The sequence below is a fragment of the Callospermophilus lateralis genome, chromosome 1, assembly GCF_048772815.1.
Source record: "Callospermophilus lateralis isolate mCalLat2 chromosome 1, mCalLat2.hap1, whole genome shotgun sequence".
NCBI lineage: Eukaryota > Metazoa > Chordata > Mammalia > Rodentia > Sciuridae > Callospermophilus > Callospermophilus lateralis.
In genome coordinates, this window is record NC_135305.1 from 80,617,290 (window position 1) to 80,644,605 (window position 27,316).

The 27,316-nt window shown below is 37.0% G+C and overlaps 1 protein-coding gene across 2 annotated transcripts; it reads left to right on the forward strand.

Annotated features, from left to right (window-relative positions):
- Window positions 1–696: 696 nt before the first annotated feature.
- Window positions 697–27,015, forward strand: Ccdc126 (coiled-coil domain containing 126). 2 transcript variants are annotated; one of them, XM_076863410.2, is made up of 4 exons: window positions 697–912; window positions 1,269–1,355; window positions 14,933–15,321; window positions 25,053–27,015. In XM_076863410.2, exons 3-4 carry the CDS (start codon window positions 15,084–15,086, stop codon window positions 25,235–25,237), a joined length of 423 nt encoding a protein of 140 aa, XP_076719525.1. In that variant the 5' UTR covers window positions 697–912; window positions 1,269–1,355; window positions 14,933–15,083; the 3' UTR covers window positions 25,238–27,015. The 2 variants fall into 2 exon arrangements, with proteins under 2 accessions (XP_076719525.1, XP_076719533.1); XM_076863418.2 differs by lacking the exon at window positions 1,269–1,355.
- The last annotated feature ends 301 nt before the right edge of the window (window positions 27,016–27,316 follow it).

Sequence of the window (27,316 nt, forward strand, 5' to 3'; positions counted from 1 at the left end):
TCTTATTAATCATAATAAAATTTTGTTTTGGGGGGTTGGGGTGGGTGGAAGAATTCAACCCAGGATGTTTTCATCACTGAACTACACCTCCAGTTCTTTTTATTTTTTGAGACAGGGCCTGGCTAAGTTGCTGATGCTGCTCTGGAATTTAACAATCCTCCTGCTTCAGCTTCCTGAGTCGCTGGGATTACAGGTTTGTAATCTGTAATTAATTGTACTAATTTATCTGATATTCTTTTTGGCTTGTCATATACAAAATTCTATCCGTCAAAAGAGTAATTTTGCTTCCTCCTATTTGATCTTTAGTCCTCTTATTTATCTTGCAAGGCTAAAGACCTTCGGTAGCGATAATGGGCACACTGGCACACTTAAAACACTAGTAAGCCTCAAATCAACAGCTTCTCCAGGGGAGGGTTGGGGGGCTAACGGAAGGTCTGGAGACGGCGGCGCCCTCCTTTCTGCGCCTGCAGCGGGTTGGGGCGCCGGTATGCCTCTCGCAAGCTCCTTTTCCAATCCCGAGAAGCCCGCCGCCCCTCTCTGGTTGCCGCGCAACCGCGTCACCCTGACCCGGAGCAGCTGCAGGGCGGATAGGAGCACGTGCCATAGTCCCTAGGGCAGGGACTACGTTCCCCATAATGCCGCGCGTAAGGGGCGGCGGGCCCGGGGAGTCGGGGAAGGGCCGGGCTGGGAGGCGGAGCGGAAGCGGAGTGCGAGGGGCGAGAGGAGTACTATCTGCACACGCCGGGAGCCTACCTCGTCCGGACTCCAAACCCCGGCCTTTCTCCATCCCGACGTGGAGGCTGTTCCTCCACTGCGAGACGCAGCTGACGCCCGCTAATCGGCTTTGACTGCGCCCCTCCGGCTCGGGAGCCCAGTGGCGGCGGCGACCGTGACGAGAAGCCCACGAGCAAGGTAATGAGGAGGGGCGACACAGAAGCGCGGGGAGGTGGCGGCTCCGCGGACTCGCCCGGGCCGCCCCTCCCCCGCCGCGCCCCCGGCAGGGATCCCGCCCCCCCGGGGCCTCTGCCGCCGCTACGGCTTCGGGACCGGCCGGCTGCCCCTGCCGCGGCCGGGAAGGCTCTTTGTCCCTCTCTTCCTTCGGCCGCGACCCTGCCCCCGGGATGTCACCGCCGCGACCCCGTGGGCCCGGGGCGGAGGAGCGAGCGTGGCTCTGGCTGCGTGAGCGAAGCGGGGCGGGCTCAGTCTGGAGCTGCAGCGTTGGGGAGCCCGGCGGCCGCCGCTCTCACTTCTTGTTCTGTTTTTGACAGCTCAGTTCTGTTCTACTTTGGGAAAGAGAGGGGAAGTCAGATGCCCTTTTTAAACTCGCTCTTCAAAACTCATCTCCTGGGTTACTGGTAAGGATGAACTTAAACGGCTGTGATATTGTGGAGCGTGACGCGAGAGCCTAGACCAGGGTTCGAACCCTGATTGTCTCGCTCTGACTTTGTGATCTTGGTTCATTAGAAGGTTCTAAGCCTGAGTTTTCTCACCTAGCAGTCGGAGATAATATTAGAATAGGATATGCCTATTATACCACTAGTTCTTCATTTGATGAAAAGAGCCTTTGAATGCGATACTTGAAATAGCTACGACTGAAGTGGCCTATGGACTTGTGAGTTTTGTGCTTTATTTTGTTTAATCATTAGCATCCTGGATTGTGTTTTTCACTTTATTTTTTGTTCACCTTAAACCTAAGCAAAAAAAAAAAAAAAAAAAAAAAATCCTTGGAAATATGCCGTCTTCTTAATTTCCGTTGTTTTAAAATGGCTGAGAACGTTCTTAGGAAATTGATGACTCTGCTTTTCTGGGGATCAGCTGTAGAGATTCTGTACAAGGACTTATTCACCTCCCTATCCTCCCCAGCTGCGTCCTGTGGGGATCCTTAGAGGAGGTTAAATGTCTGTTTTGTCAGAGTCAGCATCTAGGTGTTCTGCAAACCTGCGGGGGGGGGGGGGTGGCCCATGGGGGACTTTGCCAGTTTCACCCTCTTGTCTACTTTTTTGTACCTTCCTCTACACTTTCTCACTGGGTTCGTAATTTTAGCTCCCTTTGGGATTGTATTTCTAAGTTGTAGTTTTTGTTCTTAAGACACAATGAATGTGATATATTTGATAAGCAATGACTTGGAAAATTTCATGTTAGTCCCACTTCAGTTTTGATTGTTCTTGCACTCTTTTCGCCTTAATTTCTACTGAAATTGGTGGTGAGTTTTTCAAGGAAATATTTGTGGTCCTTAAATTGTTTTTCATTTAAATGCCTGCTCTGTATTACTCTGAGTTCAGACACTATTTTGCAATGTGTGAAATAACATGTCTTGAGTAAATGCTGTTTTTACATATAGAATTGTAAGGGGTTAGGGAAAGGCAGTGATCTAGATGAATTGTCTGTAAGTCTTTAGTGACAGGTGATTTAAAAAATATTTTTAATTATCAGTGGACCTTTATTTTATTTATTTGTGGTGCTGAGAATTGAACCCAGTGCCTCACACGTACTCTACCAGCCCTATGACAGGTTTTTTTTTTTAAAAGCAATTTATATGAAGGGAAAGAAATTTAATGAAGATGTTTTATACAGGTAACTAGAGGGTCAGAGTAAGTAAGTGGAAAACTTATTTAAACTGTGGAAGAAGGCATATGGACATAAAGATTTCTGGTTCACTTTAATATGTTTGTCAAAAACACTCATTTTGAGGAAAATGTTTCTGTATTGGTGTTATTTAATGCAGTGTAGGATGGAGAGTACAGACAGAAATAGGAGACCTTGGTTCTTGTCATAACTCTGTCTCTATCTTTGTAATTGTAGGAAACTCTGTGGTCCTCCATTCTTTATCTCTAATATACTAAATTGATGTGATTTTAAAGACTTATAGCTTAGGTTTTCATTGCTAAGGGTTTTTAAAGGTTCTTTTTAACATGAAAAAAATTGATATAGCTGGCATAGTCTGAAATCTCAGCTGTGTTTGGGAGGTTGAGGCGGGATGATCACAATTCAAGGTCAAGACCAGCCCCTGAATTTTAGGAAGACTATGTCTCCAAATAAAAAGGGCTGGGGATGGGATGTGGCTCAGTAGCAGAGTGCCCCCAAGGTTAATCTCCAGTTTAAAAAAAAAAAAAATGCCAGAAATCAGAATCTACCAGTCAGCTCATCCCTCTCTCTCATGAGCTGCATGTTTTTCTCTGCATCCCCATACCCACCCCCAGTACTGGATATTGAACCTAGAGACGCTCTACCACTGAACTACATCCCAAGCCCTTTTCATTTTTTAATTTTGAGACAGGGTCTCTCTAAATTAACAAGGCTGGCCTCTAATTTGTAGCCTCCTGCTGCAACCTCCCAATAACTGGGATTACATGATGTATTTTAGATGAGACCTTTACCATATTACAGAATTAAGTAGTTTTCCTTTTGTTATAAAGTTTTCTATTTCTATTCCTGTATTGCTTTATCCTTTTTCCTCTATTTTTCTAATTTTCAGTACTATTGTCTTCTCCCTTTTCCAAAGATGCCATCTAAAGGTGATCTGATATCTTCATATTTGTATTTCTGTATCTTAGCAGGAATAGTGCAGTTTCTCTCAAGGCAGTGCGTTTTTTGTGTTTTTTTTTTTTGGTAGTTGTGTTTGGAGAGCGTGCCTTTATTTTATTTATTTTTATGTGGTGTTAAGGATCGAACCCAGTGCCACACACGTGCTAGGCAAGCGCTCTGCCACTGAGCTACAGCCCCAGCCCCAAGGCAGTGCATTTTGTTATTTATTTTTACTTCTTATTTCTGGGGATTGAAACAAGTAACTGAACCCTCAGGCCCAAGGCAGTGCATTTTTAAATCTTAGACTTAATTGTGGAGTGCATGGCCCTGTCTGTACATCGTTAAAATATTTCCCCCTAGGTATTAGCTCCAGGCAATATTTTGTAGAGAAACTATTTCAGGAATGGACTTTTCCCCAGAAATGACATTCTAGGGTCAGGTCTGCTGAGGGATCATTTCTGAATCTTTTTTTGGAAAGAACTATCTGCACCTCTGAGCTCTGTTGAACATACCATGTCTTTTTGTAATAAACATATGCTTCTCTGGCTGTAAATTCCTTTGAAGATTAATAAGCAGTGATTCTCATAGCACCTTTGACTGAGTGAAAGCTGCTCTGCTCAATGGTTGCTGCTATTGTTGTTAATAGTTACTTTTAGCTATAAGTCATAACACTACAAAAATTAGAGCACTGAATAAGTGCAAAGATGGGATTTGAATGAGAGTTTTTAAGGTAGGATTAACCATCTGTTAATGTTTTTAATGTCATTGCAATGTTTGCATAAAAATGCATGGAAGTACTTCATGACAAGCAGTGTGAAATGAAGTGTTTTGAAAAGCTCTTTAAATGCAATTCACAGCAAGAGATCTTTTTAATTCAATACTTCGTAAGTTTATAACTGTGCACATGTGTATCTGGGTATGTAAAAATAAATTTTTAGAAAAATTTTACAAAAATTGTAGTAGTGTGTACAGTCTACTCTGGTGGTTTCTATTTTAATAACTTTAAAAAAATTTTTTAAAGTGCTAGTTGCAAATTGTTAAGGTGATTTTTGTTCCCTCCTTTTGAAAAACAATGGAGTAGGCCTGGAGATGTAGCTCAGTGATGTACCAGAGACCCTGGGTTTGATCCCCAGCATCAAAAAAAAAAAAAAAAAAAAAAAAGAGGGCTGGGGTTGTGGCTCAGCAGTAGAATGCTCCCTTAGCACATGCGGAGTATTGTGTCCAACCACAACTAAAAAATAAAATATTTAAAAAAAAAAAAAAGAAAGCAAGAAACATTGGGGTCCTGGGTTCAGAGTTTGGATGCCTAATTTCTCCTCTTTTTTTTTTTTTTTGGCATTGGATAATTATTAATCCTTTTTGTATTTCACTTTCCTTATCTTTTAAAAAAATATTTATTTCTTAGTTGTAGTTGGACACAATACCTTTATTTTATTTATCTTTTATGTGGTGCTGAGGATCGAATCCAGGGCCTCGCACATGCTAAGTGAGTGCTCTATCGCTGCGCCACAACCCTAGTCTACTTTCCTTATCTTTATAAGGAAGGTTTTCTGGTTTAAGTATTTGATGATTCTTTGTCTTTACTTTTCTCTAGCAATGGAGTTGGACTAATGTATTTATCTTCAGGTTTCTGGCCAGACAGAAGCCACTGAAAAATTGCCTAAATGTCTGGTTGTTTACATGGTGTTATTTGGCAAGTGGCATAATAGAACTCTGAATACTATTTTTCCTCAAAAATCTTGTAAATTGGAGTGGAAACATTGGGGCTTGTAATAAATATGAAAATATAACACTTTTGTGTTAACAAAGAATATTTTAGAGTTTGAGAAACTGTACTTAAAATGTTAGTATGTTAATATGCCCACAGATTGCTGCTTAGGCTTCGTTCCATATCTCACCTTGCCACTGCCTCTTTCAATTAATTAAAACACCAAGAAGAATCTGTTTTTCTTTTTTTTTTCTCTCTCTCTATTTTTTTTTTAGTTGTAGATAGACCTTTATTTTATTTATTTATATGTGGTATTGGGAATTGACCCAGTGCCTCACACATGCTAGGCAAGCACTCTGCCACTGAGCCACAATCCCAGCCCAAGAATCTTGTTTTTTTTTTGTTTGTTTGTTTATTTATTTTTTTTTATGTAAAGGCCACCACATCAGATCATTACTGTTCCTTGTATATTACCAGACAATGAAACTGCTAGTATCATAAGAAAGGGAAACTCAAGGCTTTATTTGCTTGTGGTTTCCGTCTGTTCACTTTGGATGATTTCTCTAGACCAGACTATTCCAGGCTAGGGATTGGGAGTTCTTTGATTCTTATTTGTTTGTACCAAAGATGATAGGAATAAGGAATTTAATGCCTGCTCCCAAGATTCTGGTCAGAAGAGGTTTTAGTTGGAAGGAAATTGGAACCACATTTTGTACTGCCTCAGATCAAATATTATATGCTTAGAAGGCCTTTCTTGACCCCATACCTCATATAGACTTCCCCAGACTCATCAGCTAGTTTAAAGTTTCTTCACAACAATTTATTATAAGCTCAAATTAGCTTGTTTCTTTTTACTTATTAGTTGTCCCACTCCTACTAAAGCTTAGTATCTAGGAGAATGGAATTCTACCTTATTTCACCTTTTCACTTCTCCAGTTCCCAGCACATAGTAGGTACTTTAATAAGTATTTTGAATAAATGGATAAACAAATGAATGAATAAAACAAGTTCTTTTATGGTTTAAACAAAACTCTTGTGTAGTGAGGCCTAGGCCTTTATGCATTTTCCTCCAAAGTCTTTTTTATGGAAATAAAAAGAATAGTGTGTTTTTACTGATCCTGGTAAAGTTCTCTACCTCTAGAAGATTTTGTATTTATTTTTGTGTTACTTTATACTTTTTCAATTCTAGTTTTTTTGCCTCTGTGAAAAATAATATAAAACTTACTTCTAAATCCTTTTGTAGGTACTTTGTAATACATTGATTTATGTGAATAAAATGTATTTGAAACTTTAATGGCTAACTTTTGCGTAAATTAATGAATAATCTAAGTTATACATCTTCAGGATTTTAGGATCACTGCCCTAAACTGCCTTTATTATTTTTTAGTTCTAGTCTTTTAAAGCAAAAAAGAACAAAGCTTCATTTAATATTGCAATTTATTCAGTATTTAAACACAGCCTTGCTAGTAGATGTAAAGGAGTCAGTGTGGTGAAGAATTGAGACAGTGAGTTAAACCTATGTTCTGGACCAGTATACTTTCTGTCACTGGATTAGTCAGCTTTTTGTTGCTGGTCAAAATACTCAATAGGAACAACTTAGAGGAGGACAAGTTTGTTTTGGCTCATAGTTCCAGAGGTTTGGTTCATGGTTGGCTGAGTCCATTGCTCTGGGCCCAAGGTGAGGCAGAACATCATGGTGGAAGGATGTGGTGGAGGAGCACTGCTCCATTCATGGCAGCCTAGAAGCAGGGAGCCAGCGAACCAGGGGGAAGGACCACAGGAGAGATGAACCTTTTCAGGCCATGTTCCCAGTGACCCTGCCATGCCCCACCTACTTACAATAACCACCCAGTTATTCTGTTTCAACTAGGATGGACTGATTAGTTAGAGCTCTTAATCCAGGTATTTCACTTCCAGACATTTCTGCATTAGCACAGATACTTTGGGGGGATACCTCATATCCAAATCATAATAGCTGCTAACTGGTTATTTCATTTTAGGCAAGATACTTCACATATTTTTACTTCACTTTCTTCACCTGAAATTTGAGGGGATTAAATTGATTTCCACTTGGATACTTCCAGCTCAGAAATGAATAATTGAAGATACTTTAATTTTACCTCCAAATTTTCGTCCTTTGTTGCTGTCTTCCCAAAAGAAATTGCAGTGAGGTCACATTGCTGCTTGGGTTAAACTCAGGGACATATTTTAAATAAAGTAAGGTGTTTTTTAGTGATTACTGATAATTCATTAGGCTCTCTGGGAGATGTGGCAGCAGTCTAAGGCTTTTTTTTTTTTTTTCCTTTCTTTCTTTCTCAGAATTGAACCCAGGACCTTGTGCATGTCATGCAAGCCATCTACCACTGAGCTACACCCTCAGACTTTCACCCGTCCCCCATCCCAATTTTGAATCAGGTCTCAGTAAATTGCTGAGACTGGCCTAGAATTTGTAATCTTTATGCCTCAGCCCCTCCAGTAGCTGGGATTATAGATGTGTGCCACTGTACTTAGCTTAAGTACAGTGTAATTCTCTTAAGGAGGTGGGATTTAATCAAGGAGAAAAAGGCTGAGGCACATGAATAGCAATATGATGTATAAAATTGATGGGCACAAAATGTGGGTTAGAAGAAAGTTAGTGTGGGCCAAAATAAAGATTTGAGGTTTTAAAATCCTATAGCAGAGTTGAGCATGGTGGCACATTCCTGTAATCCCAGTGTTTTGGGAGCCTGAGGCAGGAGGATCTTGAGTTCAAAGCCAGACTCAGCAATGTCAAGGTACTAAGCAACTCAGTGAGACCCTGTCTTAATAAAATACAAAATAGGGCTGGGGATGTGGCTCAGTGGTTGAGTGCCCCTGAGTTCTATTCCAGGAACCCCTCCCTGCCCCCCCCCCCCCAAAAAAAAAAATTCTTTAGCAGAGGCTCTATTGAAGCAAGTACTTTCATATAGTCTTTTTGGGCTATTTGAAAGATGAACTGTTCTGATCAACAATATGCTATTATGTCATGTTTTAGGACTAGATAATTCTTTAGTAACTTAATGAAGCATTTCTGTCATCCACAAATTATGAGTAGAAACAGCCCATGAATGCTAATCAGGAATGTTAAAAGCTTTTCCTATATTTCCTCAAGTTGCTCAGGTGATCAAGAATTAGCATTGTTGCATAAGTGTCTGATGCTAATAATAAGGGTTAATATTTATCGAGTAATATGAGCTATCATTTAATCTTTATCAACATGAGGTAGGCACTATTGTCCTTATTATAGAAGTGAGGAAATCAGGGCTTTGGGATATAAAGTATAGGGCAATAGTTCAGTGGTAGACTGCTTGCCTGGCATGTATGAAGCCATGGGTTTCATCCCCAGCACTGAAAAAAGAACTTAAAGATAGAATATGAAATTTCATATGAAGAATATTTAAAAAGGACCTTGTGGCAGGAGGTGGGACAGAAATGAGAATCCTGTTTCTAAAGAGCTGACATTTGAGCCAAGTATTAAAGAATGAAAAGGAACAAACCACAGGAAGACCATTCTAATCTGGGGAATGGCAATTGTAGATAGCCAGAGAATTTAGTGTTTGTCTCATGTGGCAACAGCACACTGAAGGAAGTGGTACAAGATTGAGACAGAGGGAAATGGGTGGAAGTTAGGTTATAGGACCTTGTGGACCTTTCTGTGGAGTCTGAATGTTATATTAGGATTAGTGGTAAACTATTGAAGGTTTTTTGTTGTTGTTGTTTGTTTTTTTAGAGAGAGAGAGAGAGAGAGAGAATTTTTAATATTTATTTTTCAGTTTTTGTACGTGGTGCTGAGGATCGAACCCAAGCCGCACGCATGCCAGGCAAGCGCGCTACCGCTTGAGCCACATCCCCAGCCCCCTTGAAGGGTTTTTAAACAGGGGAATGATACGTGTGTGTGTGTGCAGTAAAAAAAATATATAACATAAAATTTACCATTTGAACCATTTATAAATGACAGTCACAGTGATGTTACGTAATGCTCATTGTTGTGCAACCATCACTGCCATCCATTTCTAGAACATTTTCATCTTCTCAAATTGAAATTGTACCTATTAAATCATAATTCTCCCTTTTCTTTCATTGGCCCCTGACAACTACCATTCTACTTTGTGTCTTTATAAATGTGCTCTTCTAGATATTTTATATGAATAGAATAATAAAATAGCTGTCCTTTTGTGTCTGGCTTATTTAACTTTGCATAATATCTTTAAGGTTCAGTCATGTTGTTGCATGGTTCAGAGAATCTTTTCTTTTTATGGTTGAATAATATTCCATTGTGTATCTATGCCACATTTTGTTTATCCGTTTATCTATGATGAATATTTGGGTTGTTTCCACCTTTTGGCTATTATGAGTAGTTTAGCAGAGAGCATTGATGTACAAATATCACTTTAGTCCCTCTTTTCAGTTCTTATGTATATGTACATTTTTTTTTTTTTTTTTTAAGTAATGGGGATTAAACCCAGGGGTTGTCTACCACTGAGCCATACCCCCAGGTACCCCCTTTTTTTCTTTTTCAGATTTTGAGACAAGTTCTTACTAAGTTGTCCAGGCTGCCTTCAAACTTGTATTCCTCCTGCCTCAGCTTTCTAAATAGATGGAATTAAAGGGGTATGCCACCCACCATTCCCATCTAGAAACTTCATTTTCCTTTTATCTTTTTTTGTATAAGTTTAATTTTAAATGTGTTTCTTCTCCTTAAGTTTTCTACCTTTGTGCCATATTGACTTCATACCTTTTGTAATTCCTACAGTTAGAAATCCTAAAAATATTCAGGAGTTTATCTTAGGTCAAAATAATAATGATGGTAAAAGTGATGATTTTATCTTACTTTAAAAGGTCTCTTGGGCTAGGATTGTGGCATAGTGGTAAAACACTCGCCTAGCACGGGTGGGACCTAGGTTCGATCCTCAGCACCACATAAAAATAAAGGCATTGTGTTGTGTCCATCTACACCAAAAAAAAAAAAAAAAAAAAAGCTCTCTGGTTGCCTGGGTGAATTTGACGTTTTTGTTTTTTTTTTTTTTTTTTGGTTGTTGTTGTTTTGTTTTTTAAGTCATCAGTAGAAAATTGATACAGAGGCCTACAAGTTAAAGTTTAAAAGTTTTTAGATTGTAGACCATTTTGGTGGAGGAGGGCTCTATAACAGAGTATGCTAGTTGCTAGCCTAAGCCCCCAGTAACAATGTTGCCCTTTCAGATTTTAATTAGTGGTTCTTTCATGATCTAGTGGTTGTCAGGAGTAGGATCAGTACTTAAAACATGAAAAAAAGTGGTGAGATTCAGAGTGCAATTTCCTCTGTCTTTTGCAATTTTGAAAATTGCACAGAAAGAAGAGATTGCATCTTCCCCTTTCTTTTTCTTTCCTGAAGATTGAAGCTAAGACTTATTTCCCTTTTTAATCACTAATGTAAAAGTACACTAGTAAATTATGTTCAGTCACTAAAGATTTTAAACTTCTTGCCTCCTCCTCTTCTACTGTGTGAAACCATAGACATAGTTCTCAGAGAACAGAACAGTGTATTCATATTGATTCTGGGAATTAAAGTAGTACCAATGGCAATTACTCTCTTTTCTTTACTTGCATGCTTGCCTCATCCACCTTGAAAGTAATAACTTGGGTTCCAGAAAAGTTCACCTCTTTTCTATCTCACCACTTTAAAAGGTTGTTGTGGGTAGGTCCAAGTAACAGGATTCCTGTGTCACACTGTTGAACTGAATTATAGATTTGAATTTAGACACCCTTCCTGCAGCTGTCATTGTTGCTTTATAAGAAGTTTGAGTTTTGGACAGTGGTTCTCTAACTTTGCTGCATAAAGACTCCAATGTTCTTTAAAAAACTCTGATGGCTGACTCCCTCTCCAGGCAGATTAATTTAGTTGGTATTGGGTGGGACTTGGCACTAGGATTTAAAACACACACACACACAAACAAACAAACAAAACACAACTCTAGGTGATTTTAATGTGAAGCATTCCCTTGGAAGAGACCAAAACCAGAAATGTATCCTTTTAGAAATCTTACTCACCTCTGTTAGTTTTGTTTGGAATTTCTTATGAAAACGAACCCTTAGATAAAAGTTTTCAGGCGGCCTTGGGTTGCTTTAGGGAATGCATAGGGTCCTTTGAGCTGCTCAGCTCTTTCTCAGGTACAAACTGGCTCCCAGCCACCTTTTAATTTTTAGCCCCATTTTTGTGATGGGGATAGAACCCATGACTCCCATATGATAAGCAAGGCTCTACCCCTGAGCTACAGCCCCAGCTCTCAGGCCATCTTTTCACTTGGAGACAGCTCCATGATATTCTGTCTTCCTTGGTAGTCTTTTTGGAATTCCCTAGTGTGAGTGAGATTAAGTGCTCCCAACTTCTCAGATCTTTGCTAGTCCCAAAGACAAAACCTTTTCATGTTTAATATTTTACTTTTCACTGTAAAAATTATATAATAAACATTAACAAGTTGCAAAACATTAAATTCCTTACCATGATAGTCCCTGTAAAAATTCCTGACTTTCCCTGAGATGAGCATCTGCACTGCTTTCATTTTGTTCAGGGCAGTGCTGAGCATTCACAGTCCTTACAGAGTCCAGGCTGCTAAAGCCTTTCAATCATGAAAGCCTCATTTCTGAGTGTGATTGTATAGTGATATAGAGCAATAAGGATCTCTTTATCTAAGTATGCAACTGAGATCTTTGGCCCCCTCTATTGAGAATCAGTAAGTTTAAACTAATTCCCAGAGACTTGTTCCTTGGGACTTATTCTTTTGGGGTCATAAGTTCATCAGCTGTTCCTCTGCCCTGTCTAGTACCTATGTTTGTTGTTGGTTCTACTGTTTACTCTTTAAGACAGTACATAGTGGTTAGAAGCTTCGACATTCTTAAGTTTGTTCCTACTTGGAAAATTTTACCTCTTATAGATGAGGCTCCCTGGGTTTGACTATCCTTTTCCCTACTCCATCTCCAAACTTGGCCTACCGAATCTCCTTTTATCTTCTCAATGCTATTGTAGTCTTGGTATTTTCTACTTTAATGAGTCTTTGGAAAACTTATGAGTTCTAATGGGGCTAGACTTTCTATAAAGGAAAGAACAGACTCTGAATGGATATATAGATTCTAAACTTTTGGACCTTTGGTTCTTACCAAGTTAAGGCAACTAAAGTCAGTTATCCCCGACAAAAATCTTAGGCAGGTTAATCTCTGTAAGCCTTAATTTGATCATCTTTAAGGGGAGAATAATAATACATACTTCAAGATATATAGGAGGAATATATTGAAGGAAGAATAATGTTAATATGTAAAACATTTATTTAATTTTGCTAATAAAGCAAAGTTTAATAATCCAATGTTGATTTAATAGTATTATTTTTATAAAATAAAAAGGAATTTATTCTGTGCATGGTAGCTAAAGAAATAAGTAGAAGAAACTTTGAAAAGGACTTTATTCCTAATTTTTAATGTAGTTTTTATTTGACTACAGCAATTATTATTATACTAAGGGTATATCATGTTGTAGTGAGGTTTGGCAGGATAGTATACTTCAACAAAAAACAGATGGCTGTTGTTCAAACCTTGGAGCCCCAGAGTTTAGTAAAGGTATATCAGAGACTGTGGGGTGGCCTGGTGGACTGAGTGGGAGTTTTCTGAGCAGGACAGGTGAATCAGCAGGGCAGAGAATTCCCATCTTATATATGCTTTAGCACACATCTAATAGTGAAGTTCTTATTGTTTTTAGGTTGGAACTTGAACCCAGGGTTACTCTACCACTAAGCCACATCCCTAGCCCTTTAAATTTTTTTTTAAATTTTTACTTATTTATTTATTTTATTTTGAGACAGGGTCTTGCTAAGTTGCCAGGTAACTCTGAGTTACCTAGGTTGACCTCCAATTTGTAATCTTCCTGCCTTATAAATTCAAATTGATGGGATTATAGTGTACCGCTGTGCCCAGCTGAGAAGTTTTGACTGTGTGTGTGTGTATGTATATACATATACATGTGTGTGTGTGTATGTATTTTGATATTTTGTATAGATTTTAAAATACCTTATTTTTAAAAAGTTTGAAATCATGTGCTCTAGGAAGCAAATTTCCAGAGTAGAACTGTAGTATCCCTGATCTCCAGTCTATGTGCTGCTCGGTAAATATTTTCTCAATGAAAGTGATGGAATGCTCTGTAAAGTTACCTTTATAATACATAGTGTTCATTTTTAGTCTTATCCTCAAAAACTAGGTTTTATTCAATTATGTGATCATTCCCTAGTAAGCAGATTAAATTGGGATGTTTTGTTACAGGAAGTTAAAAAGTTCTTAAAGATTATTTTTAGTAAGCTGTGAAATATCCTTGTGAAATGCACTCCAGCCATTTGGTGTAATCAGATCTTTTCTTCACTGGACACTTTGGTGATACATATATGTCATTATTCTCCAGGTCTTTCTAGATTTAATGATGGTTACAATCTTTCTCTTAAAAAAAAGTTGAAGTATAGTACATGGCATGTAGATCAGTGCCTAGCACTTGCCTGGGTTCAATTTCTAGCAACACACACACATATACACATACACACAGATACAGTTGATTTAAAAATATTCTAATTTTTTCCTTAAATTATACAAATACATAAACAAATGCATACCTTTGTCATTTAAATTGTGGAATTGTAAGGGCGAGGGAGGCAGGAGGATCTCAAGTTCAAGGCCAGGCTGGGAAATTAGCAAAACCCTTAAAAAGGACTGTGGATGTAGCTTGGTGGTAGAGTGCTTACCTAGTATGTGCAAGGCCCTGGGTTTAATCTCCAGTACTGCACCATAAATAAAATAAAATAAATTGTAAGCCAGGAAATATGGGAAAATATTCTAACTTGTTTTAGCATTTGCCACACTTTTTTTTTTTTTTTTTTGAGGGTACTGGGGGTTGAACTCAGGGGCACTCAGCCACTAAGCCACATCCTAGCCCTATTTTGTATTTTATTTAGAGACAGGGTCACACTGAGTTGCTTAGTGCCTTGCTTTTGCTGAGGCTGGCTTTGAACTCTTGATTCTCCTTCCTCAGACTCCCTCAACTGGGATTATAGGCGTGTGCCACCGTGCCTGGCCTGTCATACTTTTATAAGATATAAACTAAGAAATCAACTTATTTTTCATCTTAGGTTGGATACTTCCTAGGGTTATCTCCTTCCCATTAGTTATATCTGCTAGTGACATTTTTAAATGTTAGCACACTTATGGAAATTCTTGTTAGACAGGCATTTTGATTTTAAATTTTTTTTATCTTATTTCTAATTTTTATTTGGCATTTACTTGTGTTTTTTTTTTTAAATTTATTACTTTTAAAAATAATGAGAAATAGCCTTTAGGTATTAGTTTGGTGGCATGTTTTTGAACAGATTTAGATCTCTTATAAGTCTTATTGTATGTCCTTGGTTTTAGTTAGAAATGAGAAGAAACATTCAAAGATTTTTGTAATCATGGTTGCATTTTTTTCAGATATTTTCAATGAATTGACATTTATTTTTATTTAAATTTTGATAAGATATAAAATGAAACTGATGAAAGACCACAAATCTTACTTAGTAGGGAGAAAGTTGTCAAGGAAAAAGATATTCTTTCAAATCAAAACTAGAGCCTCTCTTTATCATTGTTTATTTTGTTGCTGATATAGACTAAGACTAATTGTCTTTTTTTTCTTCTCAGTTTTACAGAGTTAATATAAGAGTGGAGGCAACTTTGCTGAAGATGAAGATTATACCATATTAGAAGAGTTTTTTTCTTTCAAAAGTCTTGATTGTTTGGAGGCTTATCTCCAGTTACTGCTTTTAAATCAAGTCTGTTTGCTTCATCAGAAATGTTTTTTACAATCTCAAGAAAAAATATGTCTCAGAAATTGAGTTTACTGTTGCTTGTATTTGGACTCATTTGGGGATTGATGTTATTGCATTACACTTTTCAACAACCAAGACATCAAAGCAGTGTCAAATTACGTGAACAAATACTAGATTTAAGCAAAAGATACGTTAAAGCTCTAGCAGAGGAAAATAAGAACACAGTGGATGTTGAGAATGGTGCTTCTATGGCAGGATATGGTAAGATAACCACAGAATATTTCTGGTTTTCTCCTGTTTAGTCTATCCCCATTTAAAGATAGTCATGGAAATAGAACTTATTATTTCATGTATAAGTCTTTTAAAAATACATATCTTCATTTATTTATTTTTATGTGGTGCTGAGGATTGAACCCAGTGCCTTACATGGTAGGCAAGCACTCTACTGCTGAGCCCCAGCGCCTGTCCTCATGTATAAGTTCTTACAAAGTAACTGTTTCTTGACTGTTTATTAAAATTGTTTTCAGATGTACTGAAAAGTAGAGATATATTCATCACCCAGATTTGATAGTTATTAACAGTTTGCAACATATTAAAAGTACATTATAGGGCTGGGGCCATAGCTCAGTAGTTGGAACACTTGCCTCGCATGTGTGAGGGTCTGGGTTCAGTCCTTAGCACTGCATAAAAATAAACAAAATATACGAAAAATACATTATAGAAATTGTGACATTTCACCACTAGGTTTGTACCTCTTTAAAAATATACATGTGTAAAAATGTTTGTTTGTATATGTAAATGTATATATTATTTATTTTTTGCCATACTTGAGATCGAACCCAAGGACTCTATATACCACTGAACTACATCCCTAGCCATTTTTTTATATTGAGACAGGGATTCATCAGGTTTTACAGGTAGGCCCAGAACTTGTGATACTGCTAGCTCAGGATCCCGAGTAACTGGGATTATAGGTGTGTGCCACCCCCAGGTTTTATTTATGTGTGTGTGACATACATATATATATATTTAAAATCACTTATTTAAATTATTTTGAATGTCCCAATTTTTATATAAATCATCAGTTGTGTAGAGTTTAAAGTTTATTCATCCCTAAGACACAGGATATACATTATTTATTGCCTGGGTTTGTTGTTTATTATCCTGGATTTCTGCTATATTTAAAGCTCCTTATGCATGCCATGTTCTCTTTCTGTGGGGTCAGGGGTGCTAGTGGGGAGGAGAAGAAAGAGAAGAATAGAGAGCAAACAGAAAGGTTCTGATACACTATGTATGTACATGAGTTTATGGACATTTTCAGTGTTTAATTATAAGTTACACTGGCATGTATTTCAAGAATCAAAATGTGAAAAAAAAATCAAAATGTGTTGATTTTTATAATGAAAAGGGCAGTTTTTCCCATTCTCAGAAGTCCTTAGATTTCTTCTTCCTTGGAGCCACCCATTAAATTTTTTTTTCATTTATTTGGGGACTATCTCTATATCCAAATAACATGATGTATGAACCACTTCTTGATTTTTTTAGTTATAGGCATTGTTTGTTAACTTTCTACCATGTAGGGTGAAGATTTAGCTTTCTTTTTCATCCCCAAATACATTCTACCCATCCCAAAGTTGCCTTCCGTGACACATGTCTTTTTCCTCCTGATATTTTACCTTCATAATTTTGGTTAGAATAATACTCACTGTTTGCACTATGACTATTAGTGATATTCATTACTGAGCCAGGTGGTACATTATCATATGTTTCCTTTCATGTAAAACTTAATTTTCTTCCTAGAAGTAATAATTACAGGTTTTTGTTTCTTTGCCTATTTTTATATTCCATCTCCCCAGAGTTACTTAAATCTCTTCCTGATGTATTCTGACTCATTAGGTATTCCATTACTTCCTTTATTTTGAAAGAATCTTTCCTGGCCAGGTATGCTGATACATACCTGTAGTCCCAGGTACTCAGGAGGCAGACACAGCAGGATTGCAGATTTGAGGCCAGTTTGGTAACTGAGACCCTGTCTCAGAATAAAAAAAAGGGTTGGGGGTATAACTCAGTGGCATTGTAGCCCCTAATTCAATCTCCAGTGCTGCCAAAACAAAAGAAGTCTTTCCTGGAGTTTTCTGATCAGCTCAGCTCTGGTCTGAACTGCTTGCTCTCTAGGCTTGAAGCATGAATTGTTCTAAGATCTCACTCCGTCATCATTCTGGATATTCTCTTTACTCCTCTCTTAATGTTGTATCCTTTATTTTCTAGAATTCTATAGCGTCTTCCTGATTTTAGGTTATCCCCTTTCTTGAGAAAGGTACAAGGGAGATAAAGTTTTGAGTTCCTTGTATATCTGGAAAGGTCTTTCCCCTCTGCAACCTTCATTCTTAATTGAAAATTTGGCTGGGTATAGAATACTAGGCTGAAAATAATTTTCCTTAAGATTATAAAGATTATTCTGTTTTGTGTTTTTCCATCCCATCTTCCATTTTTAAGAATTGAATCCTGTTCTTATTCTTCAGCCTTTATATATGACTTATTTTTTGAAGCTTACATTTAAAAAAATATTTTTAATTGTAGATGAATGCAATACCTTTATTTTGTTTATTTTTATGTGGTGCTGAGGATTGAACCCAGTGCTTCACATGTGCTAGGCAAGCACTCTACCAATGAGCTACAACTCCAGCCTTGTAGCTTACTTTTTTGAAAGTAAGGTTTTTGTTGCATACTGTTCTGAAATTTCTCAATTATCTGTCTGGATGTGGGTATCTTTGTATATATCTTGGGACCTCAGTTTATATTTTAAAATCTGCAATTTATGTCATTTAATTCCAAGATATTTCTTAAATTATTTATTTGAAATTTTTAAAACTTTATTCTAGAATTCTGTTATTTAGCATTTGGACTCCCTGAACTTGTCCTCTAATTTTCCTTTTTTATTTTTGGTGCTGTACTTGGAATTTAACCCAGGGAAGCTCTAGAACTGAGCTCTATCATCCAAGCCCCTTTTAATTTCTATTTTACTTTTATTTTTTTGAGGGTGACTAGGATTGAACCCAGGGCCTTACATATGCTAGATAAATGTTCTGCCATTGAGTTACATCCCCAGCACGTTTATTCTTTTTCTTCTATTTATTTGTTTGCTATATTTATTTTTTATGTTTTTTTTTTTTTTCGCACCTGAGATTGAACCCAGGGGTGTTTAGCCACTGGTGACATCCCCATCCCTTTTTTATATTTTATTTAGAGACAGGGTCTTTCTGAGTTGCTGAGGTTGGCTTTGAATTGGTGATCCTCCTGCCTCAGCCTCCCAAGCTGCTGGGATTATAGACATGCATGACTGCGCCAGCCCTTTTGCTTTATTTTTGAGAGATTATTTTCTAGCTCTTCATGGAGCTTTATTTTCAATTTCTGAGAGCTCCTTTTTTTTTTTTTTTTTCTCCCTCTCTGAGATTATTAGTGGCAGCTTTTCTGGAGTGCTTTTGTGTTTCTTCCAAATGTCTGATGATCCCTTTTGCCAATAATTAATCCCTTAAGTCCCAAGTTTTCAATTCTCTTAGTATTTCAGCAAAATTGACACAGGTGCATTAACATAGGTTATAAGTCATAATCTAGAGTTTATGTTAATGTTATATTATAATTTTTAATAATAAAATTATATGGTTGTGTAGTGTTTACATATTTATTTTTTGAGGTTTAAAAAAATTGTTTTATTATAATTAGTTATACCATAGTATATATTTATTTAGTAAGGTTTTGCTTTTTTTTTTTTGGTGTGTGTGTGTGTGTGTGTGTGTGTGTGTGTGTGTGTGTTGCTGGGAATTGAACCTAGGGCTTCCTGCATGCTAGGCAAGCACTCTACCACTGAGCTACATCCCCAACCCTATTTAAATTTTTATAGGTGTTTCATTTCTGGGACAATGGAACAAAATCGATTAAGAATAGGATAGTAAAAAGTTGATGGAAATACTGAATTGTTGGGTGGTAGTCACTTTAAGATAATCTGGAGGGAATATTTCTTTAGTTATAGCTTTAATATTTAAATGACTTCTGATACCAACTACCTGGAGTTAGCCAAATTTCACAGGTTAAGGGCACAGTCCTCCATATAACTGCCCTCACTTTAGACACCAGCCAAAAGGCTGAATATCCCCAAGTCACCCTTACTCCTGACCATCTCACTACAAATTCAGGCTTTACCGTTCCCTCATGTTTGATAGTTTGATAGAACCACTCACAGAATTCAATTAAGTTACTGTGCTGCTTATAACAGTGGTATTATGCAAAAGGGTACATATCAGAACCAGCCAAAGGGAGATACACATGGGGCAAGGTTTGGGAGGACTCCAGATACAGTTTCTATTGACTTATCTTTGTGGAGTCAGAACACATAACCCACCTGGCACATCAAGGCATATTAGGGTGTAATAACATGCATACTATTATTCAAATGTGTGCCACCACATTTGAATAATAGTATGCATGTGGCACACATCTGTAATCCCAGGCCCCTGAAAAACTGAGGCAGGAGGATTGTAAGTTCTAGGCCAGTCTTGGCAACTTAAGTGAGAGCCTGTCTCAAAAAATAGAGGGTGGGATATAGTTCACTGGTGAGTGTTCCTGTGTCAGTCTCCATCCTGGGAAAATTGCAGAGTGTTACTGACTAGGGAAGCTTGCACAAACTTCCAGGTGCAGGGTTTTCATTGGGGTTTTGTTGTATAGGTATGATTGATTGAATCATTGGTCATGTGGGTGAATTCAGTCTCTAACATTTCTTCGTTCCTGGAGGTCATCTGAAATCCCCAATCCTTTAATCATATCCTTGATTTTTCTTGGATGGTCAGCCACCATCCTGAGTTATCTTATTAGATAATTATTATCTTATTTGTAGATATTAATACAAAAGATTTAGGGGCCTATTTTGAGTCATCTCCTCGATGTAAACTAACAGAATGTGTCCCAGGGGCCTACCTTGACTAACAAAGACGTTCGTTCATCAATTAGGAAATTGCAAGTACTTGGTGGTTACCTCCCAGGAACCAGAGACAGAGACAAACTAAATTCTTTATTATATGATATTGTAGTCTACCCTTTTCCATGGTTTCACTCTATATAGTTTTAGTTACATGTGGACACAGTTCAAAAATATTAAATGGAAAATTTCAGAAATACATCTTAAGTTTTAAGTTGCATATCATTCTGAGTAGCATGATGAAATCTCATGCCATCCCATTCCATTCCTCCCAGGATGTGAATCATCCTTTTGCCCAGTGTATCTACTTTGTGTACACTACCTTCCTGTTAGTGTAGCCATCTTGGTTATCAGTTCAACTGTTGCATTAATACTGTGCTGCTTCTGTTCAAGTAATCCTTATCCTACTTTTTGTGGATTTTTTGCTGTGTGAAAGTGCCATGCTGGGATGAAACCCAGGACCTGTGTTTGCTAGGCAAGTGCTTTGCCACTGAGCTACATTCCCAGACTCTTATTGGCCTCCTTATTCTTTTTTATTAATGAATTCAAAATACAAGATTAGTGTTGCTGGCAATTCAGATTTGCCAAAGAGAAGCCATAAAGTGCTTCCTTTTAGTGAAAAGGTGAAAGATACAGATTTAAGAAAAAAAATGGTATGCTGAGATTGCTAAGATATATGGTAAGTTATTGTCATTAAACTTTTGCTGTGCTTAATTTAAAAATTAAACTTTATTGTATGTATAGGAAAATACATCATATATCTAGTGTTCAGTAGTATCTGTGGTTTTTCAGGTATCCACTGGGGATTTTGGAATATATTCCCTGAGAATAAGGGGGGGGGCTATGTAAATTTTTTTAAATTTGGGATTATATCTAATATCAGTATATTTTAGTCCTTCCTGTTCAGCTAATCAGAAATCCTAGAAAAGTACTCTCATCTCTTGTTGGGGAATATAGGCCTATAAGTGCTCTGGGATCTGAGTAGAGAAAAAAAGGCAGAATGAAGAAGGCTGGTTCAGCACTCACTATGTAGTTGTCCATTTATTCCCCCGGTTTTCACTTGGCACCCAGTGAAACTCAACTGCCTTACCCAATGTGAAAATACATCTCACATCTTCTTCACTGGGGGAGGTTTTGGAGTAATGTGGAAAATCAAATTGCTTCATAAACAGATTTTCACACAGTCCTTTTTAAAGTCCTTTCTTTACCCTGTTTTCTGTAATACATGGCGTGAAATTCCTGGGCATTTTGGGGATGGGATTCTGTGGGGAAAATTGGATTGCTTCTTGGCTTTTCCTACTTCTTGTTTAAAATTCATCCATTTTAGGTAAGCAGTTTAATATGTGAATGAGGTATTGGGAATTAGCATAGGTTAAATGCCTGTGTTTAGTGTATCATCATTACCTGGAAATGTACTGGACATTCTCTATATTTTCTTCTTTCCTTTATGATGATTTTCTTGGCGTTACGAGTGTTGGTTTTGTATATGCTTTTGAGAATCAAATTTAAGGCTGGGGTGTGGCTCATTGGTAAAGTGCTTGCCTAGCATTTGTGAGGTTCTGGGTTCAATCCTCAGTACCACAGGCAAAGAAAGAAAGGAAGGAAGGAGGGAAGGAAGAAGGAAATGAAGGAATGTAGGTAGGTCTCGTGTCCATCTATAACTAAAAATATATTTTAAAAAATCAAATTTAGGTGATTAGAGATGAAGATGGGTGTAAACTGAGATGGAGGTCCTTGTCACATATATAGATATAGACATTATATTGTGTTGCATTCTGTTTAGTTCAAGGATATGGTTAGAAACAATGAAGAAGCAGATTCTTAGAGGAGAAATATTTGAAAGAAAATTCCTTCTAGTTGAGTACAATAATAGTGATATTTTAAAAACCAGCCATCTGTAGCTGGGTGAGGTAGAAAAAGCCTGTAATCTCAGTGACTCAGGAGGCTGAGGAGGAGGATGGGAAGTTCAAGGCCAGCCTCAGCAATTTAGTGAGACTCTCAGCAATTTATTGAGACCTTGTCTCAAAAATAAAACAACCCTGGGTTCAATCCTCAGAATCACACACACACAAAAAGCAAAAACAAAACCAAATCTTCCTCCCACAAACCAGCTATCTATGCTGTGCAATCCAGCCATGTATAATGGCTAGATACCTTTATGGAGAAAAAAAATAAATTACCAAAAGGAAAGAGATAGGACCAGTGCTCGGATTTTTTTTTTGTTTGTTTTATTGAGTGCTAAAAATTTTCTCATCCCCTTCTACTATTATATACCACTACTTTCCTGCTCCTTTCTGATATCTATTATTTATTCATTTTTAAAAATTTATGGTAAAATACTAAAACATTTGTCATTTAATTTGTGTGTGTGTGTGTGTGTGTGTGTGTATACACGTGTATGTATATCGTCCTAGGGATTGAACCCAGAATATCACTAAACTGTATTCCTAGCCCTTTTTATTTTTAATTTTGAGACAGGGTCTCACTAAGTTGCTGAGGATGACCTCGAACTAGTGATCCTCCTCCCTCAGCCTCCTGAGCACTTGGGATTATAGGTATGCAACACAGAGCCTGGTGACACTGAACCATTTTTAAATTCATTGGTATTAATTATATTCACAATGTTGTGCAGCCATCACAATGCTTTTCTAAAACTTGCACTACTCCAAACAAGGAACTCTAATTATTATTAAGCAATATATATATATATTTTTTTGGCATCCCTGGATGGGCCCAAACAGTAATAAGTTTTTATCCCTTCCCTTCCTCTGGCCCTTGATAATCTGTATTTTCTGACTCTCTGGAATTGCCTGTTTTGAATATACCATATAAGTAGAATCATAAAATATTTGACCTTTTGTGTCTGGCTAATTTCACTTTGCATAACATCTCCAAGGTTTATTCATGTTGTAACATAGAACAGAACATCATTTCTTTTATGACTGAATAATATTCCTTTGTGTTTATTTTTGCACCAGGGATTGCATTCAGGGGCACTCAACCACTGAGCCACATCCCCAGCCTTATTTTGATTTTTATTTAGAGACAGGGTCTTACTGAGTTGCTTGGCACCTCATTTTTGCTGAGGCTGGTTTTAAACTGGCAATCCTCATGCCTTAGCCTCCCTAGCCACAGGGATTACAGGTGTGTCATTTTTCTGGTTTCTTTACCACATTTTGTTTATCCATCTGTTGATGGACCTTGAGTTGTTTCCATCTTTTGGCTATGGTGAATAAAGCTGCAATGAACATTGGTATACAACATTTCTTTTGAGTCCTTGCTTTCAATTTATGGGGATTTCTACCTAGGAGTGGAATTCCTGGGTCATGTGCTAATTTTATGTTTTTAACTTTTCGAGTAACTGATAAACTGTACCCACAGTTTATATTCCCACTAATAATATGTGAGAGTTATAATTTCCCTGCATCCTCCTTCTTCATTGATGAGATCCATCCTAGTGGAAATGGTATCTCATTGCGGTTTTGATTTGCATTTTCCTAATAGGTGTTGGGTGTCTTGTCTTATCTTGTTAACCATCCATATCTTCTTTGGAGAAATGTCTGTTCAGTCTCTTGCTCTTTTTTTTTTTTTTTTGGAAAGTATAATTTTACTTCATTTTTTCTCCCAAAGGATAGTTTTTCTTCAGTTCTTGAAGACTCAGCTTCTTACATGGGCTTTGTTGGAGGTTGTGGGGCAATACCTGCAGGTCTATATCTGGATGGGGTGTTCTATCCTTCTGGGCTTCATGAGATCCATGATTCTTGACCACCTGGCTACAAGTGGCACAATTCGGCACTGCTCACATAGTAATATAGCTTCACGTAAAGTTTGGGAAGCATATAGGCATTGAGGACACTGAAGACATGTCTTGATATCTGCAACATCTGCTATGTTTCAGACTTCTTAATGGCTTTTGATCTTGGACACAGAATCTAGTGCAGTTCATGCTACTGAATTGTCTATACTTGGCTGTGGCATTTTTTGACACAACCTTGTTCCTTTTGGCTTTTGGTCATCTTGCAAGTGAGAACCCAAGACCTTTGCTCATATTTTAAATTGGGTTATCTTTTGTTCTTAAGTTGCAGAATATATTTATATGTTCTGGATAGTAGATCTTTTTAAAAACATCTTTGTCTTATTTGTTTTATGTGGTGCTGAGGATCAAACCCAGTGCCCCATGCATGCAAGGCAAGCACTCAACCACTAAGCTATAACCTCAGCCCTGGATAGTAGATCTTTATCAGATATATGGTTTACAGATATTTTCTCCAATTCTGTACCTTGTCTTTTTTCTTTCTTTTTTTTCTTTTTTTAATTTTTTTTTTTTTTTTAGAGAGAGAGAGAGAGAGAGAGAGAGAGAGAGAGAGAAAATTTTTTAAAATATTTATTTATTTATTTATTTTAGTTTTCAGTGGATACAACATCTTTGTTTTGTATGTAGTGCTGAGGATCAAACCCGGGCCGCATGCATGCCAGGCGACCGCACTACGGCTTGAACTACATCCCCAGCCCGTCTTTTTGCTTTCTTGATAATGCCCTTTGATGTCCCAAAGTTTTATCTTTTGATGAAATCTGATTTATAGTTTTAAGTCTTTATGAAATCTGATTTATCTCTTTTTTTCATTTGTGGCTTTTTGTTTGTTTCAGTACTGGAGATTGAACCCAGGGCCTTAGCATATGCTAGGCAAGCACTCTACTAATGAGCTATATCCCCAGCCTTTGGCTCAGGCGTTTTCTCTCTTTGTAACAGAACCATCTGCAAATATCTGCTCTGTTACCCTAGAAAAGTGAGAGATGCCCTCATAGTTACACCTCGGACACTCCTTTTGGAAACTCTGTATGTGATGCTGTGGATTAAAATAATTAGGCTTTCTCTAGGAGTGGTATGAATGCATTCTTTCAGTATATTTTCTCTCAGATCTCTAATAAAACTGTTCACCTTTTCTCTTAAATTATAAAAACACAAATATCAAGTACTCTATCAATGTTTAATATGGTTTATTCTGATTTTTCCTCCTAGCGGATCTGAAAAGAACAATCGCCGTCCTTTTGGATGATATTTTGCAACGCTTAGTGAAGCTGGAAAACAAAGTTGACTACATGGTTGTGAATGGCTCTGCCACCAACACAACCAATGGTACTAGTGGGAATTTGGTGCCAGTAACCACAAATAAAAGGATAAACGCATCAGGCAGCATTAGATAGCAGTTGAAGATCACCCTGTGCTGCTACGTCCACCGTGGATTATATCCTATTGCAGAAAAGCTTTTGAATTGCTGGCTAGGACAAAAGAATCCTTTTAAAAAGCTCCATGTGTTTTCAAGGAGTGTGCTGGATTCATGGAACTCTTAATTCTGTATATAAAAATTTAAAATGTTATTAGTTTGCTATCAGGCAAGTCTCTTCAATGCTGTAATATATCCTTAAAGGGAATTTGATAACATGGTTAATGTAGTATTAAGCAGGTAGGTGATCTTGTATAAATCTTTTGAAATTGAGGTGAAGCTGAAACAAAAACACTAAAGACCTATTTGTTTCTATAAAATATTTATTTACGTATGTAACTTGTTTTTTTCAGACAAGTGGAGAATATTGTTATTGATTCATTCTGTCACTTGTTCTCAGTAGATGTAACTGTTTGACTAAGACTATTAGAAAACATGTTTTACTTCCAGGACTATATTTTGTTACTAAGATATGAGCAGAGAAAGAAAGTATAATGTTGAAATGTTTTTTTGAAATTATGACCCAAAGAATGTGTTCATTTGCACTGTCCTTCAAAATAACTGAAGGTTAATTATTGTATATTTTTAAAAATTACATTTGTAAGAGTATAATATTGAAATGGGTAGCAGCCACTGTCCATAAGCTATTCTTAACATTGGGAGCAACTTAATAACAACATTAAAATAGTATTCTTTAATCACATACTTAAAATTTTCTTATATATATTCTAAAGAGTAAGAGATATTTTTATGATGAAATTAAAAGTAACTAAAGTATTCATGATTTTTCACATACATGAGTGTTGCTTTAAAAGTTCAATCCCTTAGCTGGGTGCAGTGTCCCATGACTGCAGTCCCAACTGCTTAGGAGGCTGAGGCTGGAGGATCAAGAGTACAAGGCCAGCCTGGGCAACATAGTAAGACCCTGTCTAAACAAACAACAAACAAAACAAACAGCATTTGACCCCTTGAGTATTTATATGACCAGGATGCATATTATTTCCATGTTTGGGTGAGTTTGCTTTTGTTATGTTGGTGGGGAGGAGGATACTCTTGAGGATTTTAATCAGATATGTATAATGAAGGTGTTTGTGCTACATAACACTGCTTAGAAAATGTTAATATTACTTGATGTTATATAAGAGTATCATGCTTTATGAAACCTTTTTTGATTAGGTTTTCATTTAATATAAGACCACTTAAAATAATTAAGAACAGTTAAGATATATTTAAATTATAAAATTGGCTATCCTTTCAGATACTGAATACAGCACAAGAAATACCAATCTAGGGTAATTTTAGTATAGAAAGAAGTACACCTTTATTTAAATTTCCCTTGTAGCAAATCTAATTGCTATATGGTACCCGATATGTCATAGTATTTATTACTCTAAATACCTGCTAAAGTGCAGCTAGCTTCTAGATTGAATTTAGTTTTAGATATTGTATTCATTATAATATGCTACCACAAATAGTAGCAATAATTATAATATTTTTGTTTGAATATGTGTGAGAAGATATTATTTCAAGAAAGATGATTTCCATATTGTCTTTTCTGAACCTTTATGTGAAGAAACTAATTATATACAATTGCCAGGTGAAGTGTGGAATAATTGGTCTCTCTGATGAGATGTGGACATTTTTGTTTGTTTTTTTGTTTTGTTTTCAGGGATGAAATAAAATATATTATTTGTATTTACAAAGTGTTATATATTTTTTAAGTAGTGGTTATTCACTTAATAAATGGTAAATAAATAAGAGGAATTTTAACATAACTTTGGGTTTTGTTTCAATAACACTGGATAACTTTTCAAAAGAGAAAAATTTTAGGTTATCCAATAGTGCCTCTCATTTAATGCTTGGATGGGACACCTGGGAATAAGTCTGGATTGAGATTTAGTGTGGATTCTAAGTTTGTATCCTTACGTTGAAATTTACTGTTGATTTTTTATGAAATTTTTTTATTTGTCTATGGACCTTTATTTTTTATTTTTTAAATTTATTTATAGGTGGTGCTGAGAATCGAACCCAGTGCCTCACACATGCTAGGCAAGCACTC

Bases quoted from the DNA above. Each gene is read 5' to 3' on its own strand.
- Ccdc126 (XM_076863410.2), top strand. From the start codon at position 15,084: ATGTTTTTTACAATCTCAAGAAAAAATATGTCTCAGAAATTGAGTTTA. The intron at 15,322-25,052 runs GTAAGATAACCA...TTTTCCTCCTAG, and splicing joins TGCTTCTATGGCAGGATATG to CGGATCTGAAAAGAACAATC.